The sequence below is a fragment of the Corvus brachyrhynchos genome, unplaced genomic scaffold (assembly GCF_000691975.1).
Source record: "Corvus brachyrhynchos isolate BGI_N302 unplaced genomic scaffold, ASM69197v1 scaffold22, whole genome shotgun sequence".
In the NCBI taxonomy this organism is placed as follows: Eukaryota; Metazoa; Chordata; class Aves; order Passeriformes; family Corvidae; genus Corvus; species Corvus brachyrhynchos.
The window spans coordinates 3,854,962-3,869,962 of NW_008238355.1; the positions used below are offsets into that span (position 1 = coordinate 3,854,962).

The 15,001-nt window shown below is 42.6% G+C and overlaps 1 protein-coding gene across 1 annotated transcript in view; it reads left to right on the forward strand.

Annotated features, from left to right (window-relative positions):
• CPLX1 (complexin 1) overlaps nucleotides 1-15,001 on the forward strand; it is a 107,741-nt gene that overhangs the window by 1,303 nt on the left and 91,437 nt on the right. Inside the window, exon 2 of the mRNA XM_017735379.1 lies at nucleotides 490-592. Within this exon, the coding sequence (XP_017590868.1) occupies nucleotides 562-592 (31 nt within the window). The 5' untranslated portion in view covers nucleotides 490-561. The remainder of the gene's footprint in view (nucleotides 1-489; nucleotides 593-15,001) is intronic.

A 15,001-nucleotide genomic window follows, 5' to 3' on the forward strand; every position in this document is an offset into this window, starting at 1 on the left:
CCGCATCCTGATCGCCCAGCATCCCCCGGTTGTTCTCCCTGGCACTTGCAGGGCGCTTCACCTTCAAATGCCCCCTCGGCGGTCCCGGGCGGAGCTGCCACCTCGGAGCAAACCTTCTGAAAACCGAGAGGGCGAGAAGCAGGCGGAGAAACGAGAAAGTTCAAAGGTTTGACCCCTTCCTGCCCGTGTGCAGGAGACAAGCCTTGATGGGGCGCCGCATTGCTCCTCCGCACTTGCTCCCGGGCACTTGCCCAGTCTGGGTGAACCACCGTGTACCCCTGACTCCTCCCACTCGCTGACCGCTCGCCAGCATGCAGCTCTGCTCCTCAGGTGCCTTGCAAAGCAGGGTCTGAAGGGATGGAGGGTTGGAAACTTGTCTGCACTCAGACAAAGGGAGGAAGGCTGAGGGGAGAGAGCTGAGGAAGACCAAGCATTCGCCTTTTCTTCTCCTAGAGACACTATTCCTCTTTTAATTGTGCCTCTTTGCAGGCTGCCTTCCAAGGATTCCTGGTCTCTGTGCATGTGAGGTGTGAAGGTGGGCGGGACCCCAAGCAACAAATCATGGATTTTGTTATGAAACAAGCTCTAGGAGGTAAGTGTGGTTGGCACACGAGGGGCCTTGAATCTCTCCTACCTCTCCCCTCTGCACCTGGTGAGAGAAGGGATGGTCTACTGTGGTAGAGTCTGCAGCTGGAATAACTCTTTGAGAACTTGGAAGAGCATGCTTGTCACTGGTTCATTATGCCAGAGTGGAGTGTTTGAAGAGTTTGAGCAGGAGAGGGCAGCAATTAGCAGAGACCAAAGCCCCATGTCAGAGAAGAGCCCTCCCACACAAGGTGTGCTGGCCCTGGGTCATGCCTAATTGGCACCCTACCATTTGGATGCACATCCTGCTGTGAATTGTGCACGTCTTGATTTTCTTCATGCCATGCCACTGAGGCAGGTATTATAAAGGATGCAGACTGGTTTAGGCAGAGTAAACCCAAAGAAAAGAGTGGCATTTTTTCTGCGTGTGTAAGCCCTCTTTCATCTTTGCTCCAAAGATTGGCCAAATCCTGAACAAAAAATGGCCAGTGCAGAAATTTTTGTCCCTGATGTTTTGAGAGTTATTTTTTTAAGCAAGAACAATGCCACAAAAAAAGAGGGAAAATAAAAGAATATATTCCTACACACCTTACCTGGATTTGAGGCCAGCCTTCTATTTGTTTCTGTATATTAGCTTATGTGTGTGAGGAGTTGCTTTAACCTAGTGTTGGGAAATAGAAAGAGTAGGGATGTGTGTAGGAGAAATTGAAAATACTGCACAAATATTTGGGAATGAGGAATGAGGTTCCTTTTTTCTGCCACAGTTACTTTCTAGGCTGCTTGACCTGTACATTTGGTCTAAGCATCACTGAGGCCATGCTGGATGCTCTTGGGAACTGAAATATTTGCCTCAGGGGAACTCGATCATTCTCTCTTGTACTCTATCTCATGTGTGCATTTTTCATTCTTTTTTCTTCGAAGAAACTGTAGAATCATGGGGCTGTGTAAATGTTTAATGTGTGGTGATACTGATGTCATACACAACTTCAATGTTTACTGCAGGGCTCTCTTCCGTGGCACGGAAACAATATTTTCATCTCTGAAAGTGGTGGGTGTTTTTCACCACAGGAACAAAAATGTCACAGTTAGGAACAGAGCAAGCAACCCAAGTTTTAGTTGGGGTATTTTGAATAGGGAGATCAAACTGGAGAAGAAAGGGACTAATTTGGTTGCATGAAATAGCGAGGTATGAAGACATCTACATGAGAAGGTAATGGTTTGTGTGGTAGCAATGCTGTTTCATTTCACTCTTCAGTGCCTGTTTTGAAGGAGAATGAGTGTTAAGATCTGCAGGCTTTGCACTGGTTCCTGTAGTGTGAACAAGGTTGCTTGCTCAGAAATGAACTAATGTACCTGCAAACTGGAGATACAGTCACTACAGCTGGAGATCCATGAATCCAGTAAAGGGAAATAACTGCTTAGAGACTGCAGTTAAAGGCAGGGGGAGGAGGGCTGCAGCAAAGGAATAATGTCTATGGTGCCTGCTTTTTTCTGCAGCTTGGTGACTTACATGAGTTGGAAGCAGTGTCTGCCTGTGCTTAACAACATTCACCCTGGGCAGACCTTCATTCTAAGATGATGTTGCATGCCAGGGTCAGGATTTATATGATAATAGGACTTTCTGAGAGGTTAAATTCAAAAAGCATCTTTTTGTGAGGTCTGAGCTCCTGATGTCTGTCAAGATGCTGCCCAGGGCACCAGCTCTTCTGCCAGATGACTTAATGTGTCTGGAACTTACCCACTTACTCAATAAAGGAGAAGCCTCTGCAGAGTGGTAAAATCCAGGAAATGCTGATTCATTAAGCAGAGTCCTGTTTTTAAATTACAAATAGTTTCAACAAGATAAAACAAGTTCTCCCAGTGCAAATATAATATGGAAAATAAAGGTGGTTTTGGACACTGGTTTTTCCTTGGAGTTAAAGTCCAAGCTGATGCAAATCACCCTAGCTGGCCACACTGGCACAGCAAGCCAAGGTCTAAAGGTTATAGCTTTCTTCCTTAGTTCTGGAGCCAGAACCCTTTCTGTCTGCCAGTTCTGATATCCAAAGGGAGATTTACTTAAGAGTTGGGCTCAATGATCCTTCTGGGTGCCTTCCAACTCAGAATAATCTGTGAATTGTGTCCACAAGGATGGTCAAATTGAGCAAAGCACCAAACCTCTAGTGACTGATAGGCTTGTTTTGGCTAGGATACATGGTCTGATCTGTTAGTGACCATTTTTATTATCCTCACTTTCTGGGAGGCCTTTGTGTGGATTTCATGGCTCTTTGATTTTAGTTTAATATGACTTTTCCCAGAACACCTCTGAATTAATTTGTCTGTTTGATAGGATTTTTTGAATGGTGCAGAAGTTCTTACCCCATTCTGAAAATCTCTTATGGCGCTCCTAGAAGAAACAAAAAAAATCTGCAATTTTGTCAGTAAGGTCCCCTCTAATCTACACAGAGTCAGACCTGCTATAGATTCTGCTTGCAGACCACCTACAGCTAAGGTAGCTTAACCCTTCAACCATCTCAGCTGGTGACAACTCACAGAGGCTGAGGGCCAGCTGGGTGTCCTTGACAGAGCATTTTTATAATGGGTATGTCATTTTCTCTTCCCAGTGTAGAGCCCTAAAATGAGGCTTAGGTCAGAGCTTATGATAGCTAAGAGCCTGGATTTGAAATCTGTTTGCAGGCAGGTGCCTTTGACCTTTCCCTACTGGACAAGTCTATTGGTCCCTACCATGTAGGTCTCTGAAGCACTTGAGGAGTTTGGGACCAGATTTTGTCACAGGGAGTGATCAGATAAGGTACTGAAAGAAAAATGTCATTGTTCTCCTACCTCCTCACTCACCTTATTGAGGAAGAGGAGGTCTCCCTCTCTGCTAATTAGCAGTAACACTAAGCTTAGCAGAACGCTTCTGTGGGAATTTTGCCATTGCCTTTAAGCAAACTTTGAAGATATTACTGTTGTCTGTAATGGCACAGAATGATCAGATTTGCTTTTCCTTGGAGTTTTGCCCTTAGGGGAAGAAGGCAACGAGGTGTTTTGAAGTTAACAAGCAAGGAAAGGCAGTTATGCGGTGTCAAGTTGCTTTGTTTGGAAGTCTGTGTGACTAGGGTATTTAGGTTTTGTGAAATCAGTTTGACAGGTTACTGTATTGCTGAAGTAGAATGTGTCCTTTCCCTGACTTGTTGTTAAAGAGGGTCTGCAGAAGCCTGCTGTTTCTGTGCAGTGTAAGGTCATCCTCTGCTGTCCTGCCAGCGCTTGGATTTTGCTGCTGTGTTGGCAGCAGTTTCTGCCTGGAGGTTGACCAGCTTGAAATGTGTCTTTTTAAATCTGTGGCTTCTTCATGGAAAAATCCTTGACCGTTTCATTAGCAGTGGGGACTGCGGTCCAGGAAAAACAGTACAAAATAGTAGGTTATTTGGCCAATTTGCTTCTGTGGCTTTTTTTTCCCTTGTGCTTCTCAGACCTTTCAACACCCGATATGGAAGTCAAACAATTTATTTTCTTACAGTGAGAGAAGCCATGGAGAAGTCATGATGCTGATTAGCTGTGTAAGACAACAAGAAGAAAATAGTAAGAGGAAACCTAAGGGTTTAAAATTGCTACTTCTTCTTCCACAGGAGTAACAGCAAGGGGATATTTTGTATCTCTGACCTTGCTACATCACCAGACGTGTACAGAGGTGGGTAGCCAGGGTGATTGGTCACTTCGCTGTTCCTGTGACAGTTCATTAAATGAAGACAATCAGAGTAATTTCATGACTATATTTTATGTTAGAAGTGCTCTTTGCCAAGTCAGGTGAGAGCTGGGCTACTGTCATCATGACCAATGGTTTCCCAGGAGAGAGCAGGAACTGGAGGATCTGAAGAGGGTCCTGAAGGAGTTTAGCTATAATGCTTTTCACTGTGCGTGCCTTATTTCTTCCTAAGTTTGTGTGAAAGCAAATTGTGCATGAACACCTGACTCCCATGTTGTACTACACTGTATCACTTCCTCTGTCACTGCTGGCTTGGACAAATAGGGAAACTGGATTGAAATAGAAGACAATGAACTTCATGAAGCTCTTCTGGGTGTCATTCCGTTACTGGGTGATTTGAGGGCCAAGGGTCTGGGATATTTTCTTATGAAAATGAAAAGAGGATACCTATGGAAAGTGAGGAGGATTTACTGGAATATTGGATCATGATGTGTTTGAAGAGAGAGATTTCCTAGTGCAGAAAGCAACATTCTGCGTACCAGAATATTGTGAAATTGTGCATATACAGATTGCACAGTAGCTCTAAATATGATGCTGCACTGAGCCCTTTTAGTGTGCTGCTTTTACTGACATGAATAGGAGAAATGGCAAGAACTGGACGGTAAAAGGTTGGGATGCCTGACTTAAATATTGACTTTTTTTAATGTCAGCCTGTAGATAAATAACGAAAATCCTTTCACGTGTAACAGTGCATATGAATGGTACTGTCTAAATTTCTTCTTCATGCTTCCAGCACCCCTTGAATTAATTGTGCAATGCAAATCCCACTAGGAGGAAGGGTACGTCTGAGTTTCTGGATAGATATTCACTATGATAGATACTACAGGCATGATTTTCTGGTTTATTGGCAGCAGTTTAGAGTGGGAACTGCTGCTTCACATCTGCTTCTTCTGTCAAGAATCAGTGGACACTTGTTTTGGTTTAGAAGGATTCTGAAAATACTGCAGGCAGAAAACAAATGCAACCAGATTGCCATCTGTAGCACGTCAGCGGGGGTGCACTGCCTACTTTGTGTCCCTTACCAGCAACTTTGATTCAGCTAGGTATACCACAAAACACAGTCCAGAGGGAGTCCCCTTGTTCTTGAAGGCAGACAGAGATCCAAGCCCTCATGAAGATAATGGGATTTAAGACACTGTGTGACTTAAGCTCTGAAGGAGCAACTCCTGTGCTAAGCTTACATTAGGGAATATGTGAGGGTGTGTGAACACCAGATAAGCCTGAATGAAAACCACACTAGTGTTTAACATCTTAGCAGTGACCTTCTGTATATTCTACTGCTGCATTTGCCTCACTTTAGTAGCTTGTGATGTGAGGATTTAGTTCTTAATTTTTCCTGCAGAAGTTAGCAAGACTGAGTGCAGTCAAAGGCCATACAGACCTGTTCAGGGTGGAACCGTGAAATAAACACAGAGATTTCTGTTTTGTCCTTCTCCAACTCACTCTCTTGTTTCTCACATTTCCAGTTCTCTGCTGAGCCTCTGTGCTGCTCTGGGACCTCATGCATCAACTAGGCTGTGCTCCACTGCTTGTGTTAATGTATGAAGTTCTGGAGCAGGACAGAAACTGTAATGCAAAACTGCAATTCATAATGCCAACAAATAGTGCTGGTATTGACTTCTGGGGTCTCTTTTGTCCGTGATCCTTGAAACATTTAACACATGAGGTCTTTCACTCTGCAGTCAGGTGCATCCAAATCACAAAGAACAGAGAATGTGGCAAGAGACATGAGATCTTAAGCCCACTGTAGCATGTGATAGGTGTTGGAGGGCCACTTACTTTCATTCTCAGATAAATTCTGCCTATATTGTGTGTAATTCTGGGTCCCACAAATTAAAAAGATTTTTAAGGGAGTTGAATGTATCCAGAGGAGGGCAACAAAGCTGGTGAAAGTGCTGGAAGGAATGTCTTCTGAGGAGTGGCTAAGGACTTGTTTTTTCTATTTTGGAGAAACAGAGGCAGAGGGGTAACCTTGTTGCTCTCTACAGCTTTTTGAAGAGGGGAAGTGGAGAAGGAGGTACTGATTCCTTCTTCCTGAGATCTAGTGACAGGAGGCAGGAACCTGGGGTAGGTGGCATATCTGATGCATACATTTTTCACAAGGAATGGTATTAAAAGCCTTATTTTCTTCCTAATGTGTACTGTGGCAAAGAGATTTTCTTCAAGGAATTTGATAAAGTTGCAAGATGTCTTCCAAGGAAGCAAATGGTTGCTGTTGAGATGATACCAGTGAAACAACTACAGTGATGGTCAGCTGATTTATTCCATCCATGATCCGAACCAGGAGATGAAAAACTGGCAGGTCCTTTCTTCCTTTCATATTTGCTTGCCTCTGTTTGGCCTGCTGCTGTTAGACTCACATAAAACCTCCCCCTTGTGCCTGCTGGGATCTTACTTATGTTTGTCTTACTTGCAAGCAGGCACTGAGAGCAGTGTGCTTATTGAAGTATCCTTGGAGGAAATGTGCAACCTTCAGCTGATTGTAGAGGTAGGCCACAAAGAGCTTAACTAAGATTTGTCCTGCAGGTCACCTGCTTGCCGAAAGCCTGCTTGGAGTGGAGTGACATGGATAAGCAGGAAGTTTTCTCTCTCAGAGCGGGAGAAATAAGGAAATTTCACATATAATAAATAGTCTGTCTAGGATTGATTCATGGCAGAAAAAAAGATTCTTCTCCTTGGTATTTCTGTCCACTTTGAAGGAAGTTCTGCATACTTTTTGATATCCATTGCTGTACACATGAATCTTTCTGACTTTTATAGTTTTTTACCTTTCATAATCGAAGTAGAGAGAAGTGGTGGTTTCTTGCCAGCTGCATGGTTTTGGCACAAATAGAATTTGTCAGTGCTGAAATTTTGGCCTGTGTTGCATAGGATATGCTATCTGCCGCAGCGGATTTGGAGCTGGGCTGGAGCTTAGTGGATGATGTATTACAGTTACTCAGATCTTCCTGGTGAAATGGGTTGCTCTAAATATAAGCTACTGGTTTGCCTTTGTGTTCGTTCTTAAGGAGAGGGAAGTGCAGGATGTAGTTCAAGTCTTAGCTGTGGACACCTAGGTACTTGCTCATGTTCTGGCAGAAGGACAGGCATTAGAGAAAACCCATGTATACCAAAGCTGATGTACGTGGAAGGGCTTTGTTCTCTGACTAGAAGGGTAGGGTTTGAATTCATAATCCTATGAAATCAAATCTATGAGGCCTACCTGGGTTTAGAAGTCTTGTTGAGACTGTATGGTCTGTATTTGTTAGCACTGCAGTAAAGGCTCTCCACTAAGGGAAGACAGGCATCCTGCCCTTAGAGAAGACAAGAATGTCTCTTCTGTGCTGGGACACCCCCCAAAGGCCAACAGCACAAAAATCCACCCTAGCAACAAGACGGTGTCACTGGAAATTTCATGCGGAAGTTGCATGGAGATGAGAAGTTATCCAGCAGTCTGCCAAATTGTTGAGGAGGCCTGGAAGAAGAATGGCAATAAGACAGGCAGAAAGAAAGGGATAGATCTCTAATTTGTTGCCACTGGGTTTTCTCATATCAGAGGGCTACATGCAAGAGGCATGTTCTTCTGTTTGAAGGTGAAGGTCCCTTCTCTGATCTTTATGTGATAGTGTTCAGAGAAGAAAGAGAGGGAATAGGCACTGGTGCTGAGACTCAGAGACAAATACAGGTTCTAGTGTTATCTAGAGTGAGAATTCATAGTTTTCTAGGCCATTGGAGAGAGGATATGGTTCATGAAGTGGTAACTGGGATGTTAGTCCCTCAAAGCTGCAGAGTTTCTATTCCCACTTCCAACAGCTGTAAAGACCCTCAGCAGCATACTTAGGGCTCCTCCAAATTCTCTGCTCTCCTCTTTCAGTAGTGGGCCAGAAAGCACTCTGCCTTAGCCTTGGATGCTCTTCTTTGTGAGGCTGCACCTTTGCACTGCCTTTTTATATTCATTCCATGTGCTGAAACCTAGTGCTTGATCAAGGCAACACAGAACCATAAACATTTGCTAACTTAGTGCTTTGAGCACTTTGCTGGTTGCCATCATACTTTCTCACGTACAGTTTGACTGTGAGAGCTTGGATATAGTCACTTATGGTTCTCTCAGGTTAGTTTTTGGGTCTGGAGTACGTGTCTGAGCATGTAGAACATTGCTGAGAAGGCTGAAAGTTTCTAACAACTGCTGAGTAGATGCTCATGTGGTTTGCTAAAGGGTAACAGCTGCAGTTAACAGACATGGCAAAGGTTACTAGTGATCTATCACTGGTACGAATCACTGTGCACATTAGAAACAAAATACTTCAAACTAATTGTATCTCTCTGCTAGGGACAAATTGACGACCACCCTGTGCAATTTGAGGATAGATTTTTTTTTTTCACCCCCTTCCTCCCATACTTTTAAACGAGCTACTTTCAAGTTGAGGGGATGCAATCACTGCAGAAGTGCATTAATACAAACGACAGATTTAATCTGCTGACTTTGTGCATCTTTTTGCAATTTGAATTTGTCATTACCTACAAGAATGAAGCTGCTTAGTAGCTACATTTTTGCATCATGATTTGAATCTTGTAGCTTATTTGCAGTGATACTGACCTTGAAGGAATGTCAAACATACAACAAAATCAACATAAATTTGGGATTCAAATGGCTGTGAATTACCTTCTGTGGAAAATAAGGAAAGGAAAAAAAAAATCCAGGTGGGGAATGGTGGAGCTGTTTTGATAACTCCAGTCTCCTGAGAGAATTGGAGCAATGAAGGGGAAGGCAAGCAACAATTAAAGGAAAAAGGATGGGAAAGAAATGTGTGTCAATGCCTAGGTTGACAAATAGCTGAGCTGCCATGTCTCTGTGTCCCTGGATCTCCATCTTCTTTTTTTTTTGCTGGTGAGCTCAGGCAAATTTGACCAGCAGAAGAGAAGTTTGAACCTTCTGTTGAAGGTAACTGAGTGTAAGATGGTTGCCTCTATTGCTGGCCTTGTCTGTGGGAGAACCCTGGGTATGCTTGGGAAGGTAACCCGATCTCTAGGTTAAATGGTGTCTCTCCCAGTCTCCTTGCATAGAAAGCAGTACAGGACCCCGTTATCCCAAGAAAACCACAGACTCAACTAGACACATGGGCCTCTGAGCACTACCCTTCCCTTCATGGGAAGTGAACAGCATTCTTCTGTCCTTCTATCACTCCTTCTGCTTCTTACTGCCGGACAGAGCTGAACTTCCAGATTAACGGACTTGAAAATCTGTCCTTGACTTGATATTGGCAATGATCCTTTCTTGCTATTTCTACTTCACTGCCATGGTGTTACTGTGTGTAGTGTGGAACTCTCTGCAGCCCCCCTGAAGGGGCAGGAACTGTGTGGGACTGCCTGGCCTCTGTTCCAGTGCCTGTCTTCTTGAATTCTTTGAAAATGCATATATTAATCAAAGTCTTAATTTGCAAGAGGACTTTGGAAAGCTTTTACTAAGGCTGCTGTTTTGGTTTTTTTTTTATGAAAAGCTTTTAAACATCCAGGTTGTTTTTTCTCAGCAACCAAGAAAAGAAGACATATTGCACACATGAAAGACTGTATGAGACTAAGACATCATGTCCAAACAAATGTATTATTAATCTCTGACAGATATTTTTTTTATGCTGGAGCTAAGTGTATGCATGCTACTCTTCCCTGAATCTGAGTGAAATGTTTTGTTCTTTGTGAATAAGATTTCTCTTTGCAGTTTCCTTCAGATTTATTTTTGCCTTAAAAAAAAAATTAAAAACCCAAACAGAATACAAGTAAGCAAAAAAACTGAGGAGAACAAGAAAATACTCAGAGATTTTGCCAGCATATGTATATAGTCCCTCCTCTACACAGTCCTAGCTGGGAATAAAAGTTCTTGGAAAAAAATTTAGGAAAAAATCTAGACTTCATTAGAAATAGATGAATCTTTTTTTAATTTTGGTGTTTGTTTTCTTTTTTTTTTTTTGTTAATTCTATGTACTTAAAACCCTTCTCTTGACAATTGCAACTTTCTCCTCTGTGTTTTCCTTTAAATATCAGAAGTTTCTGTTCCATGTCACCCTGGCTGCACAATGACAAGCTTTAAAGGTGCATGAAAGGAAATTTATAATTGCATGGAGATAAATTAAAATGCTGAGGAAAAAGGTTAAGCAGGGACACAACTACTCTCTCTAAATGCATGAGAGAGGTGAACACTGCAGTGAAGGAAGAGCTACTTAAAGTGAAAGACAATACTGGTAAAAGGATTATGTGAATAAATTGGCCACGAGCGTCCTTGAGTCAGTAATTATTTTCTCTTGACTAGTGGGAGAGAAGAGAGGTACTCTCTCTGGGGAATCCTGCTGCTGCAGCAAGCACAAAGAAATGGAAACTGAGTCTTGGGTGCAGTTGAAATAACTGTACATGCTCAGAGAGGTAGGGCCAGTGAGGCAGGAAGTAATTACTGGTCCTGGGTACCTCAACAGAGAGCTGATGTCTTTGAGTCTTCACTTGTGAGATTGTCCATAATAACAGAATTTCCCTAAAAAGTGGTTTCAATTTTACACTAAATTTTGATTTTGTTCCAATATGTGATAACATCTGATGGTGTCCAGAATGCAGCTTAGTGGGAACCAGCATCATGTCCCTCTAGGTCAGTTATTTACAGAGCTGTGGTAAATTTTCCCTTTTCTGGAAACATTTCAGCCCCCTTGTATTTGTATGACAGAAGAGGTCTTCCAGCTATATTATGTCCATGCTCACAGATGATTTGGAACCAACCTTTGGATTCAGATTGAAAGTGATTTTATTTCAAAGGACTTGGTGGATTTACAAAGTAATTTCTAGAATAGATGGCTGCACTGGATATCTTTCTAGCTGTGGTTCTTCAGCCCAGGCAAGGATTTTGAGTTTCATGTAACAAGCATAGCTTGCAATTCCCTCCATGGTAACTTCTACCCGCAATTTATGTGGAAGCAGCTGTTTTCAATGCATTTGGTAATTTTTTTTGTTTTATGCTACAGTTGAGATGTAAGTAATTTAAGAATTAGGTGTTTCTCTGGGACCTCTTCCTGGTTTTCAACAATTGTCTGAAAATAAGCTGTTCTTTCTTCGTCAGTACCAATATTTACTATTTTCCTGATCGTTAGACTCAGATTACATGCCATAGTTTATGCACCTGCTATCTGTCAATATTCTGGACACAGGCTTACATTGCAGCATGACTTAGATCTCTTATCTTGACAGTGATTTCAGAGGGTGCCTTGTGCTGGCCCAGCACTCAGAGAAAGACCCATGTCTTATATGCAGGACTGAACCTCTTGGGCCCAAATGCCTCCTGTATTCTCCTTCCCCATGGCTGATAACTTTTCAACCAGGTCTTCTTAAAACTGCCTGACTAATTCAGGAGTGCCTGATCAAAGGAAACCTTCAGCAAGGGCACACAGGTGAGTGGTAGATCCAGATTACTGCCATTGCAAGCTGTTGGCTTCTGGAAGAGGAGGAATGTGCCATCCCTTTCTTCTGATTGTGCATGTTGTTATATTGCCGATGAACACTGTGCCAGGCAGAGATCCCACTGCAATTCACATCTCTCTGAACACCATGTCAAGGTGTTTAACATGTTTTTTGGTCATGTGGCCTGAGATCCCCTGTTGAGGAGACAATGACTTGCCTCATGGCTGAGGTGCTTGATTGGGACTTCTGGTTTTGTGTTTTGAATGTCATCTGGTAGAACTTTTCAGCTGGTACTCCTTCTACTGGGTACTCAGCACCTCTCCTCCAAGACCACAGCATGTGCTCCTGCTATGCTGGCAGATGCAGTAACAGTTGCCTAAAATAAGTGGTTAAAATGCATCCTCTCAACCACTACCACAGACAAGAGTGTTCTGTTTCCACACAGGGAAGTGAAGTCAAAGTGCACAAAGTTTTGAATTTGCTTCACATATTGAATCCTCTCCCTGGGTTAAATGTAGAGTGTGTCAGTTTCAATGCTGTTTTTACTCCAGTGGACTATTTTGAATTGGCTGCCCTGACTTAACAACACCCATTATTTTTTTCTCTCTTTATAGGCATGCTGTCTTATTGCTGGTTCTTATGTAGTTATTTGTCTTGTTTTTTATTCAGGGGTCACCTTAGAGTACATTTTGCTTTGCACTGTACAAGATCCTTCTGTACTAGGTCCTTTTTATGTACTCAAAAAATTAGTTCTAACTAAAAGACAGTAGAGCTAATCTAGCCCAACAGAGACAATCTCTGGGTGACCAGGGACTGTCAGTGCTCGATCTGCACAGCAAGGTCCTGGGCACTCATAGGCACTTCTTTGATACGGCATAATGTAATTGAAAAATTACAGCTGTCTTTCTTGACAGAGATCTGTCAATCAACAGCAACTGAAGACCAGCATTTCTATTAAGTCCTTGCAGATGCAAGTACAATAATCAAAGGAGTTTTCTTCCTTAAAAACTCAAAAAAAATCCCCTCATAATCTCATGGGTTGGAATATTCCTTGTTTTCACACACTCTGAAAAGGATTAGTCAGATCTATCACCTTCATGTGCATGGAAGAGGTATTTATGGCATATTATTAGGGATGGTCTGGATAACCTAGGGATGGTATTAGTTACATAAGATTTCAAACATACCTCAAGTGCAGCATGGATGCTGTGGAGTGAAGCAATTATCTGTTTTGCTGTCTTGAGGACAGAGCGACCTAGATTCTCTCTTCTTTTTTTTCCTCTTTTTCTTTTTTTTTCCCTCTCTTTTTCCTCACAGGGTGGCCCACTTAGTTGATTAAACTGCAACTCAATTATAACTGGTTATGTTACAGTTGGGAATAAAACAGATGTAAAGAGAGTGGAGTTGATAAAGAAATTTATTTTTTGCCTTATTGGTTAGCTGGAAATTATGATTAGGGTTAAGTGACAAGCATTGGGTTTAGTAGCTTTTGGATGACAGATATTTCACAGTAGCCTTGGCTGGCAGTATGGAATACAAAAGTGATTCAAGGAAAAGGTGTCCATTTTGTGGCAAGAAAAAAAAGGTAATAGTCTAGTTTATGAAAGATTTGAAATAAGCTTTAATTCCAAAAGAAGCCCAAAGTCAGCACATGCAGGGACAGCATGGTTCATATTTTGTTTGAAGTGAGTACATAAAACACATTGACACTGGTGCATTATTGATAACTTTTATGCAGTGCAAATTCTCTGATAAATTATTCGAGACATTAGGAGGGTAAATAAGTCATCCACGTAGGAGGAGGTGACCAAACTCCCATCCTGCAATCTTTCATAACAAAATTACCCTTTAGGTTAAGGACATGACAGCCAGGTAGCATGTGGTCCATGCTAAAAATACTGTATTTAATGAAAACTGACATTGTCTTAGTGTTGTATAAATTTCCTCATCTATTCTCTCCCCTCACTTTTGTTCTGTGCCCAGGGAACAGAACAAAAGAAAATGTGTTCAGTGCAGGACAACCTGGAAAGTAAAACTCCTCTTCTCATGAAGTTCAGGGTGTGAAATGATCCAGTAAGAACTGATAAGCCCTGAAGATGTGTAGAATCAATTACATTCCTAGGCAGATATCTCTTGGGAGATATTTACAGCAGGGATGAAGCTGTGGTTGGAACCCAGCACCAGACTTGTGAAGGGATTCCAAGTGCTGAGAGGAGTACCTTCTGTCTCCTTGGGCTGGATGCTTAGCATGGCTTGTTGCTGTGTTATGGCATCACCTGCAGCTGAGTAATGTGCCTTTGCAGTGTTGCCACCTGCACATTCGAGCATGACGACTTAGCCAGGTGAAAAAAGCAATGGGAATTCTGTTCTTACTTCTGTCTCTGAGAGTGGGAAAGCTGATTCTGTAAATACATTTATTGATGACAGGGCAGGGGAAGCCTACCCATTCCTCCTCTGAAAAGTCTCATTACCCAATTTCAGCGGCTGTGTGCTATCTTGCTCCTCGCTTACCACTTCAGTTTTTGAAAGCTGTCTCAGAGCTGGAAAGTCTGTTCTCTGCAGTGTGAGGTGGCTGCTCTCCTTACCTGCCTGGATTCCCATTTGGTTTTGATGCCATGAAGATTTTTGCCTTTTCTTCAGACCCCAAGGTCCTCTCCAGAACACATTCTGTAAACTAAGATAGAATCATCATGGGGAAGGTTCCTTGGGGAGGAGGGCTCATTCAAGCCTCTCATTGGGGAATTTTTGATAGATATGCTAATTAGTAAGACCTATAATATTTTACCAGATCTCTTGGGGGGGGCATTGTGGTGTGCATTTCGGTGCATTCGACCTGGATGTGTGCACCTAAAGATCCTTAAAATAAACACCAAGGTAAAATCCCTTCTTCGCTTCTAGCCATGTTTGACTCCTCATTTTAAGATCAGGAAAAGGCACCAGCTTCAGCAAAATGGGAAAGAAGTGTCCGTGTATGTCAAAATCTTCCTTTCGTATCTTGGGCCTTAAGAACTTACTCAGGGATCAGAGAAGAGCTCATGGACAAGGGCCTTCGGAAATCCTCCTTCTTGCATTGGTGCTGAACTTCCCTATAAGGAAGGAAGGAATGGGCTGGTAAGGAAGCAGTATGCAGATATCCTGGGAGACTGTGTACAAGGCTGATGACTGAGTTCATTGGTTATGGCAAGGGCCAGATCTGCTCCATCCAAGTGCAGCTCACTTAAGCAAAAGAGAAAGATCACCCTGTTCCATCTTCAA